The following is a 14055-nucleotide window of genomic DNA, read 5'->3' as shown; positions in this document are numbered from 1 at the left end:
ACAAAATGCATGAAACGCAAAGATCCTGTATGCCTTAATGAAATCATGTTATCATCAGCTTGTTTGCCTTAATGAAATCATGTTATCAGCAGCTTGTTGAGTAAAGAGTGAATAATAACGTACTGCTTTGCCCATGAAAGACGAAGATAAGGAAAGGATGACATCAGAAAATGAAACAAATTATCAAATGAGAATATCTCTCATCAGAAATTTCCATTAACGTATCAGTAATTAGCCATGACATCAAAACAAAACTAAATACTCGCTCAGTAAATATATTTTCCAGTGCTTCACAGCAAATACCATGTCGGAGGTGTGGGTGAAACCAACACCCTGGGTTAGCCTCAGGCGAAGCGGATCCACGGACTGCTAAGCAACCAGGAGTACAAAAGCTTCTGGGCCGTATTGTGGGATGGTCGTAATCCCATGCAAAGAAGTGCCACTAGGGTATCAAGGCTTACCCCTAGGCCTGACTTCAATACAAAACTTGTTATCGTTGTCGGGGTTTTACAATTGGGGCCCACAACTTACTGGCAGGGTTCGTAGACTGGGTCAATTGATGCAGTTGTGCATTTCACTTGGGTATTTTGGTATGAAAATGATTTTCATTTCTTGTTTTTTTATGATAGCTGGTTTCAATATCCTTTCAAAGAATTGGTTCATTTTTGGGTCCTGACTAACTTCTTGGTTTCCATGAACTTAGTAAGTGAGATGTACATGCAGCAAGGAACGGAGGCAAAGGAGGAAAGGATTTAAAAAGTAAAACGGGGAGGGTGTGCATTACAGACCGTTTTCCTGTTCACATTGTTGAAACAAAAACCTTGTTTTTGTTCTGAAGATCGTGCGTGGCAGTCCAACTAAATATCAATTGTTCTCATTTTGGATATTATCTATTGCTAGATGTGGCAAGCAAGGGCGTAAATCCTGGGGAGGGGGAGGGGATGATACATGTGCATGTATATCCCCTCCCTTTTTGACCGGGGGGGGGGGGGCCATAGGATCAACCCCCCCCCCCCCCGCGATTTTCATGATGAGAAACAAATAAATGCTGATTTTAAGTTTATTTAGTAACTTTGAAATTCTCCAAATGTATTACGTACATGTAGCTTAACATACACCATTTTGCGATTAGTGCACACGTTTGAATAAGATGTACATTGTTTAGTAATGTGTTGTCCAGCCCCAGGCCCCCCCCCCCTCCCTCCCCCCCCCCCCCCCCCCCCTCTCCAACCCCCTCGTTTTTTCGTTTTCCACTGCCAGGCAAGTTAAGGATTTTTGGTAATCCATCCCCCCCCCCCCCCCCCCACTCACCAACACGGATTTTTGCCACTACCAGTATTTACAAAAATGGCTCAGATCAGTGCTTCAAACATAGCTTAGTCAAAGCACAATCTATCACTCTGCCACATTGAGGACACAAAAAAAAACTCCCCCTGAAATTGAGGCCCCAACAAAAGGTCCTAACATTTACCCGAGATTATCCAGATCGCGTGAGTCGTTAAAAAAGGAGAGCATTTCTTTTCTGATTGGACGCACACCGGGGATTAGTCGGCAGTCTTGCTGCGTGACTTGGTTATATTACCTAGTCTTAATATCAATCTCTAGACAGGATGTCACCAATGCTGTGCAGGCTTAAGTCATTCTAAGAACTCTCCGTTGTCCTGATCCAGAGAATCCAAAATGATGAAAGCGCAATTGTAGCGATATTTGATATGAAATTGAAAGGAGCGTACAGGTGTGGGCACCATTGTATGTGTTTCTTGTTTGGTATTTTTTGTGGCCAAGCGATTTGACTTGATTCCCTTTTTTTTCTTTTCAAGGGGTCGAGTTGCTTGCACTTTTTTTGCAGGAATCAGCAGAAGAGACCAAGGTCACCCGTTTGGTATAGGTCGGGAAGATTCCATGACGCTAGAACCTGATTACCTTGAAAGAGAGAGAGAAATTACAAAACAAAACAAAAAACACGAAAAGCAGCGCGAGCGGCTATCAATCATGAGACTCCTTAAGACAGAAGCACGCAGTTGCAATTACCGCTGGCTATCTATCCACCGAGCCTAAAACACCCATTGCATTATTTAGTCGGCCTAGCCTCTTGGTCCATTCTAATTCAAGACCATGTAATCAGGAAGTTGTCAAGTCATCATTGGGCCTTGCCTTCACCGCTGGGGTCTCGCCACCATCAGCTCGCGTTGAGCAACGGAGGTCGCTTGTACTTTAATCCTTCCTTGCACTATAAACGCCTCTTGTCACGACTTGTGCGCAATGCCCATTAAGCACCTACGATTTGTAGGTAAAAAAAAAAATGCTCAGTGTCCTTAGTTTTTTTGTGATTTCTGCCACATCCCTTACTGCTAGTTGCCTTTGATCCAGACGCCCGTTGATTTCCTCTCTAATTGGCCTGCCTCCTGCTTGCACTATTTCAAGGTGCAGCTATTCTTCCAAGTGAAGGCCACTTCCATTTTTTTTTTACGACCACTTGTAATTTTTTTTTTTTTAGTCATCGTCTTTGCCAGTAATTACTTCTTGTGGCGGTTGTGTTATTGCCCAATTCAGCTTACATCTGTTGCCGTGGCTTTTATTTGATCTCTAAAAAGGTGGTTTCTTGGTATTGGGTTTGTAGTGTTCCAAAGCCAGAAATGAAACCATACTTCAAGGCCGTCTTTTTCCTGTTGACTTCTTTTGTTTCTTCCTGGGCAGCATTGTTTGAGTATTGGCGGGCCGGTCACAAGACGGTACGAAGCCATTGTCGAAAGGGGAAGTGACTGTTTTTTTCCCCTTGTGGTGTGCTGTAATATGAAGTGTTTTGTTGCAATACTCTGAATATTCCAATGTAGTGATTCACCCACTTCTGTCCAAAGGAATTTGCAAAAGTTTTTGTTTGTTTGTGTTGCTCGTCTTACTGGTACATTCTTTTACAAGTTTTATGAAAAGAGAAATTGCACAAGAGCGATAGAATGACTTTACACTTTGCGACTTTGTTTTGTTCGATTGTGTCAAGGTTTTCAACTGTACCATAGCCCACATGTGCATCCTATTTACATGTAATTGATATGCATGATTGACTCTATCTATATGCATAGTGTTCATTGACATTTACACACTTTTCCTAATCATGCATATAGAAATGTTGTACCCCTTCTTAATTCTCAAACACTCTAATGATCGTGTATCATGGCTATATGTCACAAGCCTTTCCAATGTCAGCTGTCGGCAAAATTCTTGCCACTTTATTTATATCTGCACTGTCCATCCAACAGGTGGTGTAATCAGGAAATAAGTGCCAGATAATCGTTAAATAGGGGATAGCTATATGTAGAACTAGTTTCTCCCCTCCCCCCTCCTTGGCCCAATTTCCGGACTAATATTCTGAAGACAAGCCACTGTTAAACTGTCCTAGAGGTCCATATCCTCTTACATTATGAGAAAACAAAGGTACCACCCCCCCCCTCTCCCCTGCCTTGTGCTATCACCTCCCCTGAAACCTCATCAATAATACATTGATCTTATGATACACTTGTGAACATTTGAACATTTTGCTCCCAAAACGAAGCCATTGATAAATTGGGAGGTTGCCGACATGATGTAAATAGCTCAGTCTGTAGAACACTGGTGCAGTCATTCAATTGTTGAAAAGTTGTTCATATTGCCCTTTTATATTTTTTCAATTAAGTACTTACAAAGTACTTAACTACCATGTCATGTGACACTTTTTATTCATACCAGTACCTACTTTGTACATATTCTACACCTCTCCCCCCCCCCCGAAAAAAGTGTACATTCATTCATTTATCGCTAATCTTTCAAATTTGTGGTTTAATTCTTCCCCAGGTGCCGGAATCCTTCATGAACGTGGCCACCAACACTCTCCGGGAGTTCTTTGTGGCTGTGCACGCGGGCAAAGACACGGAACCTTCTTGGAAGAAGACCATCTACAAAGTCATCAGCAAGCAGGACGAACTGTTGCCCGAGTTCTTCAAGTCGGCCAACTGTCTGGAGGAGATGGAATGAGGTTTTGGGATCAAAGGTGAGAGGTTAAAAAGGTCGCAGGCCGGACCCTTCCCCACTTTTGAGTCGACGACTTCATTGATGCCTGTTAGCGAGAAAAAACACTAGCAATCTCACTTGGGATTGATCTAAATTGTACAACTCTGTTTCGGACTTTGTGGGATTGTGAAATTCTTTTTATTTGTTTTAATTAACCGTACACATGGGATTTGGGTGTATTTTCATGTTTGTAAACTCCAGTGTTACACCTCAAATTGAAATTGTTGCCAGTATTTTTTAAGATATGCTCCGTCTTAAACCCTAAACCATAAATCATTTTTAGGGAAAGCTACCAAAAAAGAAAAGATATTCAAATTCAGGGGGAAGATTAATATGGTGTTCATGTCTTCATTGGTTCCATTGTAACACTGTGGCCTTGAGTTAAAAAAAGGAAAAGAAAAGCAGTAGTAATCTCCTCAAATGGGCAAAGACAAGAAAGAATGCACTGCCCTTCTGATGCTAGGTTTCTGCAGGTACATGTACTCTGATCATCTTACTTGCTGGCAACCTCAACTTCATTTTCCGCCACTCACATTTGAATAGAGTGTTTATTACATTGTGGGATGCAGTTCACCCTTGTGTGTAGCTTGGATACTAGACCCCTGCAAGCGTTTTGTGTCATCATTATACAACTCCATAAAATGTGATCATTCAAACAACTCAAAACGATTTTTTAAAAGTACTGTTTTATATCTAAATAAGCTGCATGCATCTCAAGCGTTTGATACAAAAAAAATTATAAACCATATTTATGAATGCGGATTAACAAGTGCCATAATATATTTATGATTGAGAAGAATTGTACGTGTGTTGTTACAAAACGAAAGATTGCCAGTTGATTTGAAATAGTATACATTTCGACCAGAACTACGTATGTGCCTCTATACTCCTTGTACTAAAACTTGTACAAGACTGTTTTTTTATTGTATGATAATAACGTGTGTGGATTTCTGTGAATATTATGTCCACTGCTCATCATTCCAGTCCGTGAAACGCTTAATTGCCTCATCCTGATGGCCTGAGTCTATTGTTGGGATGACGTGAGAACCCAACAGATGATTAGTAACAGGTGGATTCTCTCATTCAAGTAATATTCTTAGAACGGGCCGCAATACAGCCGTGAAACTCAATCAGGGAGAGCAGGGGGGGGGGGGGGGGGAGAAGGAGGGGTTGATTTTTTTATTTTAAATCGGTGATTTTGTTTAAGGTTTGCAACAACGGTGCAATTTTGTTCAGCTGCAGCACCTTACAACTTCGTCACATTTGATATGTCTTACCGTTTCTTTGTCGTTGACGTTTGTGTTGTTTGTGAAAAAGTTCATTAGAAAGAAAGCAACTCACCGGTAATAATACTCACTGCGTGTGTACATGCGTACTTGCAAATAAAAACATGCTGTTAAAATATCCACCCGCTCCCTCTTTTAAAAAAAAAAAAAGTACTAACAAATAAGGGCTCTCTGTTTGTATAACTGGATCCGGTATAAATTGGGCGGATGGGGATTGACGGGGACACCGATCCATCATGACCATCATTTTACTCTGCTCCTTTTTGTGGGCTCCTTCCGTGCTTCTACCTCCCGTCTTGATAACGCAACGGACATGTCGGGCTTGATGAGTGGTGCGCGGGATCACAATTAATGCACAAGATGGCGTCACCACTCATTACCCCCCACTAAGAGCTCGGACAAGACAGGAAATATCCATTGCAGCTGTCAAACTAAATTCCGATTACGTGTATTAACCTTCCGAATATAAAGATAACTTGTGGGGGGGGGGGGGAGGGGCTTGCTTGGGTCATGATACCTGTTTCTTTCGTCGACTTGACAGACCTCGAACTTTCAATGCCAATCTATTTTTTAACTGATATGACAATGTGTCATAATTTGGATTGTGTGCCAAGGTATTACCTGGTTGGCACTGTGCAATTAGTTCATAAGGTACTAGAACATAAGGCCAGGGAAATCAGACCTCGCTCAGTAAGTGTACAATCATTGAAAATGACAGTTATCTAAGTTGAGCGCAAGCGAAGAAATGCTCTTGTTGTATACTTTCCCTGATTAAAAGGAAGTGAGGTGGGGTTTGTGTGAAGTTTCTGAACCTCTTACATTTATTTTAAAAAATACCATATCTGCTTCAAAATAAATGCATAAAAGTACTATTTTAAAACTTTGAAAGCAATGACCAAAAACAATTTGTAAATTGAGTCGATAGTGACCATCAAAATTCTCTTTGGTACAGGAGTTCAACAGTTAGAGGTTAACGATGCCATCTATTGTCATTTTGCCCACAAAATTGGTGACTGTTTCTTGCCCGTTAAAAAAAAAAAATTGATGCCAATTTACTCCATATTAATTTAAAAAGAAAATTGAGAAATCAAGTACTAAATATGGCAATGTGATATCTGGTTTGATTGATATCTGCACTTAACTGATATGAATAAATCTTATTAAGAAGTCAAGGAGCTGATGATGTCCATCTTCAGACTTGACTGATGAGGAAACGGCCTCGTTACATCTCAATATTCGACTCAGTGTCCTCCTTGAAATGGGAAACATTACTCATTCCAAGTGACCACAAAGTTAGTTCCAATCCTGCAATACCAGATGTGCCTTTTCTGAGAGACAATACCATTCTTGTCCAGTTTTAAATCTGGCTTGGTTCGGCTTTTTAAAAGGGAAGATTTACCCTTAAAAAAAAAAATGAAAAAAAAAAATGTTTACATTTTATAGTTATCTCAAATCCAGGTGTTTTACTATGGTACTTGGTGAGTTTGTATTTTTGACGGTAAAAGGATTTCCGATCATGTTATCTTTTTTTTCCAAATATTATGTAATATATGTTTTGTAGTTTGATTACAGTAGATTTGTAGTGGACAAAAATTATATATTTATTGAAAAACGTTTACAACATAATAAAGTTGTCAACTTGGTGTAAACAGCTGGTGCCTTTTATTCCCAAGTGGCCTATTGTTATGGTAATTAGTTCCAATTCTAATCAGTACCAATCCTTAACAGTTTTTTCATAATTATTTTCTTTGAAAAAGAAAAAAAGAACAAAATTTACTTGTTGAAAACGTGTAGAATTTCAACAGTACTCTGGCAAAATCTAAGTAATACTATTGAGATTAAAAGAGAGTATTATTTCGTATTTCATATAAAAGTTGCCTTTTCTTTTCTTTTTAAATAATAGAAGAGGAAGATGTGACAAAGGTTTTACTTTTTATCCTCAAGTTTTAAAGTAAAATGATTCCATGAGATCTACATTCCTATCTTACTACATTTTGACATTGAATTCTGAAAAACAAAACGTTGTTCAGTATTTTTTATATGTGGTAAGGTTAATTGTTCCTGTAATGCAAGACCAGTTGGGGTACCATGCATATAGTTTATTATTTGTAAGCCTACAGCAATATTGTGTAAATGTGTAAATATCTGAGGGCGTGTATCATATAGTCTCTCCACTTAATGTAATTTGGAGAACCAAAAAAAAAATTGAATTTGCCAGTAGAGAAATCGTTTAATAAAACTGGTATTGGGAAAACAGTTTGCCCCAAAACTAAACGTTTGCCCCAGAAATAAACGCAGTACTCTGTAAGACCTAACTTAGCCTGTGAAAAAAAAAAAATATGGAGATAAACAAATATTTAAATTTTATATAGAATATTGTAAATGATTATGTCAATATTTTGTTCCCATTTGGTCTTTTGTGAAGGGGTTTGTGTAATGTTCTATTGAATTGATGTTTCCTGTCATGGTCGATAATCGTCACACATTGAGAATCTTCGGATAGGTGCATGGACAGACGCCAACTCTAGTGCCAACAATTTCATATCAGAGATCCATCTCTTAAATTTATGATCAAGGAAAAGTTCACTGTCTTCTTGATTGAAGGGCACACACAAAAATACTTGCATTTTATGGTTTTATCTTAAAATGCGCTGTAACATGGATGATATTTGTCCTCTGATTTGAATTTTGGGAATTTACATTTGGGTGCACGGGGAAGGGGCAATTGCCTTTGTTTGAAGTTTAAGTGGACAAAGATATGCACTATGGTGACGCACGTAGTCATGAATGTACAAGCAACTGTAAGTAAAAGTGAGTGTATATGCAAGGATATTAAGCAAGACATCGTGGATTCTCTAGCGTAGAGTTGACGTTGCACTCTGACATTGAAATTGTTGGCCAACACATAGGCGTCCTGTCAGAATGGCTTTTCTGGCTCTCATGTGCGACAGTAATCAACCGAATGGTATACAGTGCCTTCAATTAGAAAGCGTCCTTAGATGGGAAGGGGTGAAAATTCGTGGATATAAATAGCATTGCTGGGTTCTTATTTGGTCATGTGATTTGGTCATGTGGTTGAAGTGCATCATTGCGTAATCCCATGGCCTACGATTTCTCTCCCAAAACCCGCTGAATTCCACTGGTATCTTGTGACATTCCATGGATTAGTTGATGAATTTATTTTCAATGAGATCATAATGTATAATCAGGGGAGTGCCTAGAATTTTTTCTTTTTTAATGGAGGAATTTTTTTTAAATTCCAGTTGAAGAATTACAATTTAATGTTGACTTTTCAATATGTGCAGTTGGAATTTGCCTCTCAAATTTGAAATAATTGAAATTTTTTGTACAAAATGTTGAATATCTATAATTGGTGGTGTGATGATGATTAGAGGGAGTTTGTACAGGGGCCTTATAATGATTGCTGATGAAATATGTCTTTATTTTCTTGGAATTTGATTTTGTTTACAACCTCAGTAATTTATTGTTGTTATATTTGATTTGTTTACAACTCTTGAGCGTGCTGTTGGGCGGGATCTCGCCTACCAGATGTTATTAAGCAGTTTGATCTCTACTGCAAGTTCTGCCAAGCTTAGGGGAAAAAACCTAAAAAATGCTTTAAAATGAATTTTCCAATAAAAATAACTATATCTGTATAGCGGATGCATTGCAACTTCATGCAGTTTAGAATCGTTTGCTTTTTCTTGACAAGATACACTTCCACTCCGATAATTGCTTTCTTCGGGATTTGAGAATTTTTTCCCCAAATAACTTTTTTTGCATGCAATATTTCATACTCCAGACTGTTAAGCAATTTCAATATGTAGAAATGTAAAACTGAATCTTTTTATATCAGATCTGCAAAGAAAGTGTCTTAGTATTTCACATTCCATTAGCGTGCAAATCACAAAATGAAAGATATTACTTCTTTCTCTTATTTTTGTCAACATTTATCTGGGTAATTTCATTTTTGGAGTATTTGTTTTTGCAATGCTCTGACAAAGTCTTACTGTGTACTTATCTTGATTTGATTGTTTTTAAGTTTTGAAATTTGTGTGTATGTGTATATTTAGTCAGCGAGTTTGATTTTTGTCTTTCAGTTTCCTGTGATTCCGGGATTATCTTAATGGTTCAAAGGTTATCTTTGCTAATCTCTGTAAATTTGGGTTCATTTGAAAAGTTTATCCAACATGATTGATTCCATATTTTTCTTTCTTGACTTTAAAGATTACATTTTTATGCATTTGCTGCATACTATAGATTTAGAATGTTATGCAAACAACTCATTAATAAGTGGTATCGTTTTGAATGGTTAAACTTACAGTAAACAAGTAGATAAACTGTAACGTTCAATTGATTGCCTTTGTTTTTACGCAGTAGTTATAGATGATATTTACATTTGTACAAGTCAGCGGAACTATTTAGGCTAGATATGAAAAGTATGGTTTTTTTCCAAGCGTTTAAACTTCAGAGAAATTGGTGAATTGGGGATTTTGGGGGTTGCATTTGAGATTTTTCCAGTCTTTTATTGAATAAATTAATTGCTGGTTTCTTGATGGAAGTGTCTCCGTTTGAATTTATTTATTAATGTTTTTCGACTGGCACGTCACTTTAAATCAAATGTCGGAAACACTGTACGGTAGTATCCAGACGCCACTTCAGCGGTTGTGTACAAAGTCTATGAAGAGTCAAGCATTCGTAACAAAATTGGAAATGTTTCTCAGTTCCAGATTCATGTCTCTTTAACATTTTTGCAAAAGACTCGCCTTCATTGAGATGAGTATAAAGACAAAAAAGTGGCATCAGGTTGCAACATTCTTTCCCAAATGTCTTCCAGGCAGATAACGGAAAAGTTTCCTGACCAAAGACCAAGGTTCAGACAGGGGGTTTGTTGTGAATATAAGAATTCATTAGGACGGGTTACAATGGTAATAGAAGAACTTGGTTGGAGGGACCAGCTTCACAGACTGATCAGGACAATCTACTTCCAGCAAACAGATTTAGGTCAACCTTGAGATAATAGTAACCTTAGGAGGGTAACTTTCTCCCTTTCTGATTCAGTCCCACAACAGCCAGTAATGGTGATTTTATTTCCGTGTATTTACATGCTTTGATTATTACCTCCAAACCTCAAAACAGTCCTCCCATTTCCTTTACATTTACAATGTAGTGTTATACTGGGTTTTTCTTTTTGGATGGGTAAGATTCTAAACATAAACTTTGAAATCATCATAAGTTTTCTTATCTCGTGTCTGCATACAAAAATATTCAGTGATCGAAGGCATGGCCGAACACCAGAAAAAGGCTATTCCGTACCTAATGTGTGAGATTTTTGCACATTCAAATGAATCAATACCAGTGCCAGAGAGCAGTGGGAGCGTTCTGCTAGACGTCTTGGGAACAAGGTTGTCTTGGTCCTGGACACGCTTGATTGATAATAGACTACTGCTGCTGGGCCAAAGTGGCACCCTTGTGTCATTGATTTTGACCCGGATTTGAATATGTCATGTGAGGGCGCACTACTTGGCGCAAACAGCACACTGTGCTGGGCATTTGGTACCATGTCATCACTAGAGGTGTTTTATCTTTTAGTAATAACAATAATAGGTTCTTATATAGCGCTTTAAACTTAGATCAAAGCGCTTTACATTATTATTACCCCTGATCATTGGGCCAATTAAACATTCCAAATACCATCTCAGCTCCCTGGGGAGTATAAAGCTCGATGCAGCCTGTTAGGCGCAAGCAAGCTAATTCAATCACTAACCATCGCTGCCCTCACAGGTACCCATTTACTCCTGGGTGGAGAGCAGCAATGAGTGACAAAGTGCCTTGCTCAAGGGCACACGCACCATGACCCCGGCTGGACTCGAACCCACGACCTGCAGCTTTACCCCCAGACCACGAATCCAGTGCCCTTAACCACAAGGCCACAGCACTCCAGACATTATTGCATAGCAGCCATCTTAAATGGCAATGCATTTGTTTTGCTGGGATATGCCCAAGTGGACTTTTGTGCATAAACATATTTTGTTTTTGCATGAGTGCCAGGCAGACAGCACAGTGCTTTTAGGAGCCTCTTCTAACTCTCTCTTTTTTCGGGGGGGGGGTGCTTTTATAAAACCATAACAAAAACCAAGATGAAAATTTGGGAAAGTAAATGTACACTTCAGAGACGGAGAAATGATAAAGGACAGACGGCTTTCAATGATTTTTCATTCTCGCACTTTATTTTGGTCAGTGAACATCCAGTTATTTTTTATGTTGATGATTATGAATTGAAAAAAAAAATGATAAACAATAAAATTGGGTTACCCTACGTACAAAGATTTGTGACTTCAATGCAAAGTCTGAAAAAAGACAAATTATAACAAACAAAAAAAACACATCTAATTATTTCTTGCTGTAGCCTGGTTTTATCCTAATATGCTCTATGCTGTACAAGTCACACAGCCCAACAGATTGCGAGTGGCTACTGCAGGCTACTTTCTCTTTCGTGATTCAAATATCAAGGTATAACCCAACAATATTTACAGTATGGTTCAATTAAATACAACTTTGAAGACGGAACAAAATGGAAAAGCCCTCCAATAAAAAAAAATGAGTCCTGACCGTCACATCAAAAACCCTAACAGGACTTCTGAAGTAAAGTGCCGGATCAGAACATGTCACAAGTAGAAGTGTCAACTTCCCAAATACAGAAATTCTGTGTGTTAAGTGAAACATGGTCACTTTGTTACTAAGTTTGACAGTTTTTCATCTTGCCTATATAATAAAAAAAAAAATTAAAAATTAAAAACACGCTATTACAGATAACGTCAGCATTGCGGAGACAATTTTCGATGATTGTTAACATCTTCGATTGCCCTATAAACTCAGGTTTTTGTTTGGGATTTTCTTACATGAATACCAACGATTAAACAAACCTGACCAGAAAAAGCAACCACTCTTTACAATGTGCACTATGCTGTATCGCACAGTCACGGACAGAGACTGTGATAATTATATGGTGATACATCCTGAACTGACCAGTCACAACATAGTACATGTAGCTCCATTGAGCACATTATCCCAACTCTGGTTCATAAATAAAAATAGGAGGGGGAAATAAACGCACAAAAATATTTCTGCTCAACGAGAACTAGTTTACAAGCATGCAAACACAATAATACTAGCCCGGCCAACACATTGGAAAAAAGTCAACACGAATGACAAAATTTATCCACATCTTTGTTCCATTCATATCTGAATTTTCTATTTTTTTTCCACCAGGTTCTTTATCAAACGTTTCAACTTAGTAAATGAATTATTTTTTGAGATTAGTGCAATTGAAAATGGCTTTCCTAAGGGCCGCAACAGTTCTGGGGGAAAATTTAAGTGTATCTTTGAAGTTGTACATCTTGTTTTATATCTACAACTACTTTGGCCAAACAGGAATGACTGGTCACAAGAGGGCGCTGTTTAGCTCTATCAGTGGAGTCATTTGTGAACCAACTATAAGAGACCATGTCACATTGGTCTGCAAAAATTGCATATTATGGTCACATAGCAGAGGCATGGAAAGAGACATTTCCAATTTGAATTTCCAAAGTTCAAAAATACAGATGGGTTATCAATGTAAAGTTAGCAGTAACTCGAAATTACTTCACTGAAACTTCATGCCGTACATTTAAACATTTAATTATCCGATTTTTGAAATTCAACAGCTTCAAAAAGTGGATCTTGAGGATTTTTTTCATTCGAACAGGGCTGTTGTTGTATTCAACGTATTTAAACTTCAAGTTTGTTTTCTTTTACGGAATAAATACATTTACAGCAGTACAATTTATAATATTGCACTTTCACTTTTCTTCTTACTTTGGTGGTCAACATATGAAAGAAAGAAGACCAGAAAAAAGCTTCAGTAAGTCTTCTGCTCAAGTTGGAAAAGGGCAAATTGATTTTCCATCACCAAATAAGTACACAAGTTTTTGAAGTAAACTTTTAGCTTTTCTGAAACCTAAAGGCTTAAAGGATCATTTGCATTTATCCCAAAAGTAACCTAGCGAATTATTTATCAAAAAAGCTTACTTGGATTAAAGATCGTACTGGTTCTAAACACCCTGTGACATTATTCCGTCTGGCTTGCTGTCATTTAGAAGAAATCAAGAAATGTAGGTGATTTCCAACGATCAGTCAATTGACTGATTTTTGGAAATAAAGAGTGCTTTCAACGAAATTGTGTTTCGTGATCAAAAGGTTGTGCAGCGTTTTTCATTGTTTTCTTGACAAGAGTAAACCTTGAACAGGTTAGGTTTTACATTCTTCCTTGAATAAGGGAAACTAAATAACTGCATGAAAAGCAAATGATCCTAGTTGCCTTTGCTGTACCTTTGTGTGTTTTTCTTCCTCTTTTCAGCAGGTAAACCACAATTTGGGCTACAGGCGTGGTGGTTATTTTTGGCCATTTTCTTGTTATTTTTGGACATTCAAAACCATTAATTGAAGGTTAGGTTCCTCTCCTCTCAAGGACAATAATGGGCTGTATTTTAAAAAAAAATTATGTTCAACACAGATATGATTTGTAAATATACAGTTATATTTTCAGGTCAGCTTGAAATCTACAAATTATCATCACCAACAAATAGTTCCATGCATAGATGGACTAAATTTAATGCTTAAAACGAAACACACACACACACAAATAGTGTACTTCCACAAAATAATAATGCTCAATATTTTTGGG

At 37.9% G+C, this 14055-nt stretch overlaps 1 protein-coding gene across 7 annotated transcripts in view; it reads left to right on the top strand.

The window, feature by feature from the left end:
- Nucleotides 1–4426, top strand: part of LOC119744645 (prospero homeobox protein 1-like) — a 36678-nt gene extending 32252 nt beyond the window's left edge. For all 7 annotated transcript variants that reach the window (XM_038220700.1, XM_038220695.1, XM_038220698.1 and 4 more), the window contains exon 6: nucleotides 3829–4426. In XM_038220700.1, coding sequence (XP_038076628.1) covers nucleotides 3829–4008 — 180 coding nt within the window. In that variant the 3' untranslated portion in view covers nucleotides 4009–4426. The remainder of the gene's footprint in view (nucleotides 1–3828) is intronic.
- Nucleotides 4427–14055: the final 9629 nt, after the last annotated feature.

The sequence above is a fragment of the Patiria miniata genome, unplaced genomic scaffold (genome assembly GCF_015706575.1).
Source record: "Patiria miniata isolate m_02_andy unplaced genomic scaffold, ASM1570657v1 HiC_scaffold_7, whole genome shotgun sequence".
In the NCBI taxonomy this organism is placed as follows: domain Eukaryota; kingdom Metazoa; phylum Echinodermata; class Asteroidea; order Valvatida; family Asterinidae; genus Patiria; species Patiria miniata.
Note: the sequence above shows the minus strand (reverse complement) of the source record. Positions and strands in the feature narration are given on the sequence as shown.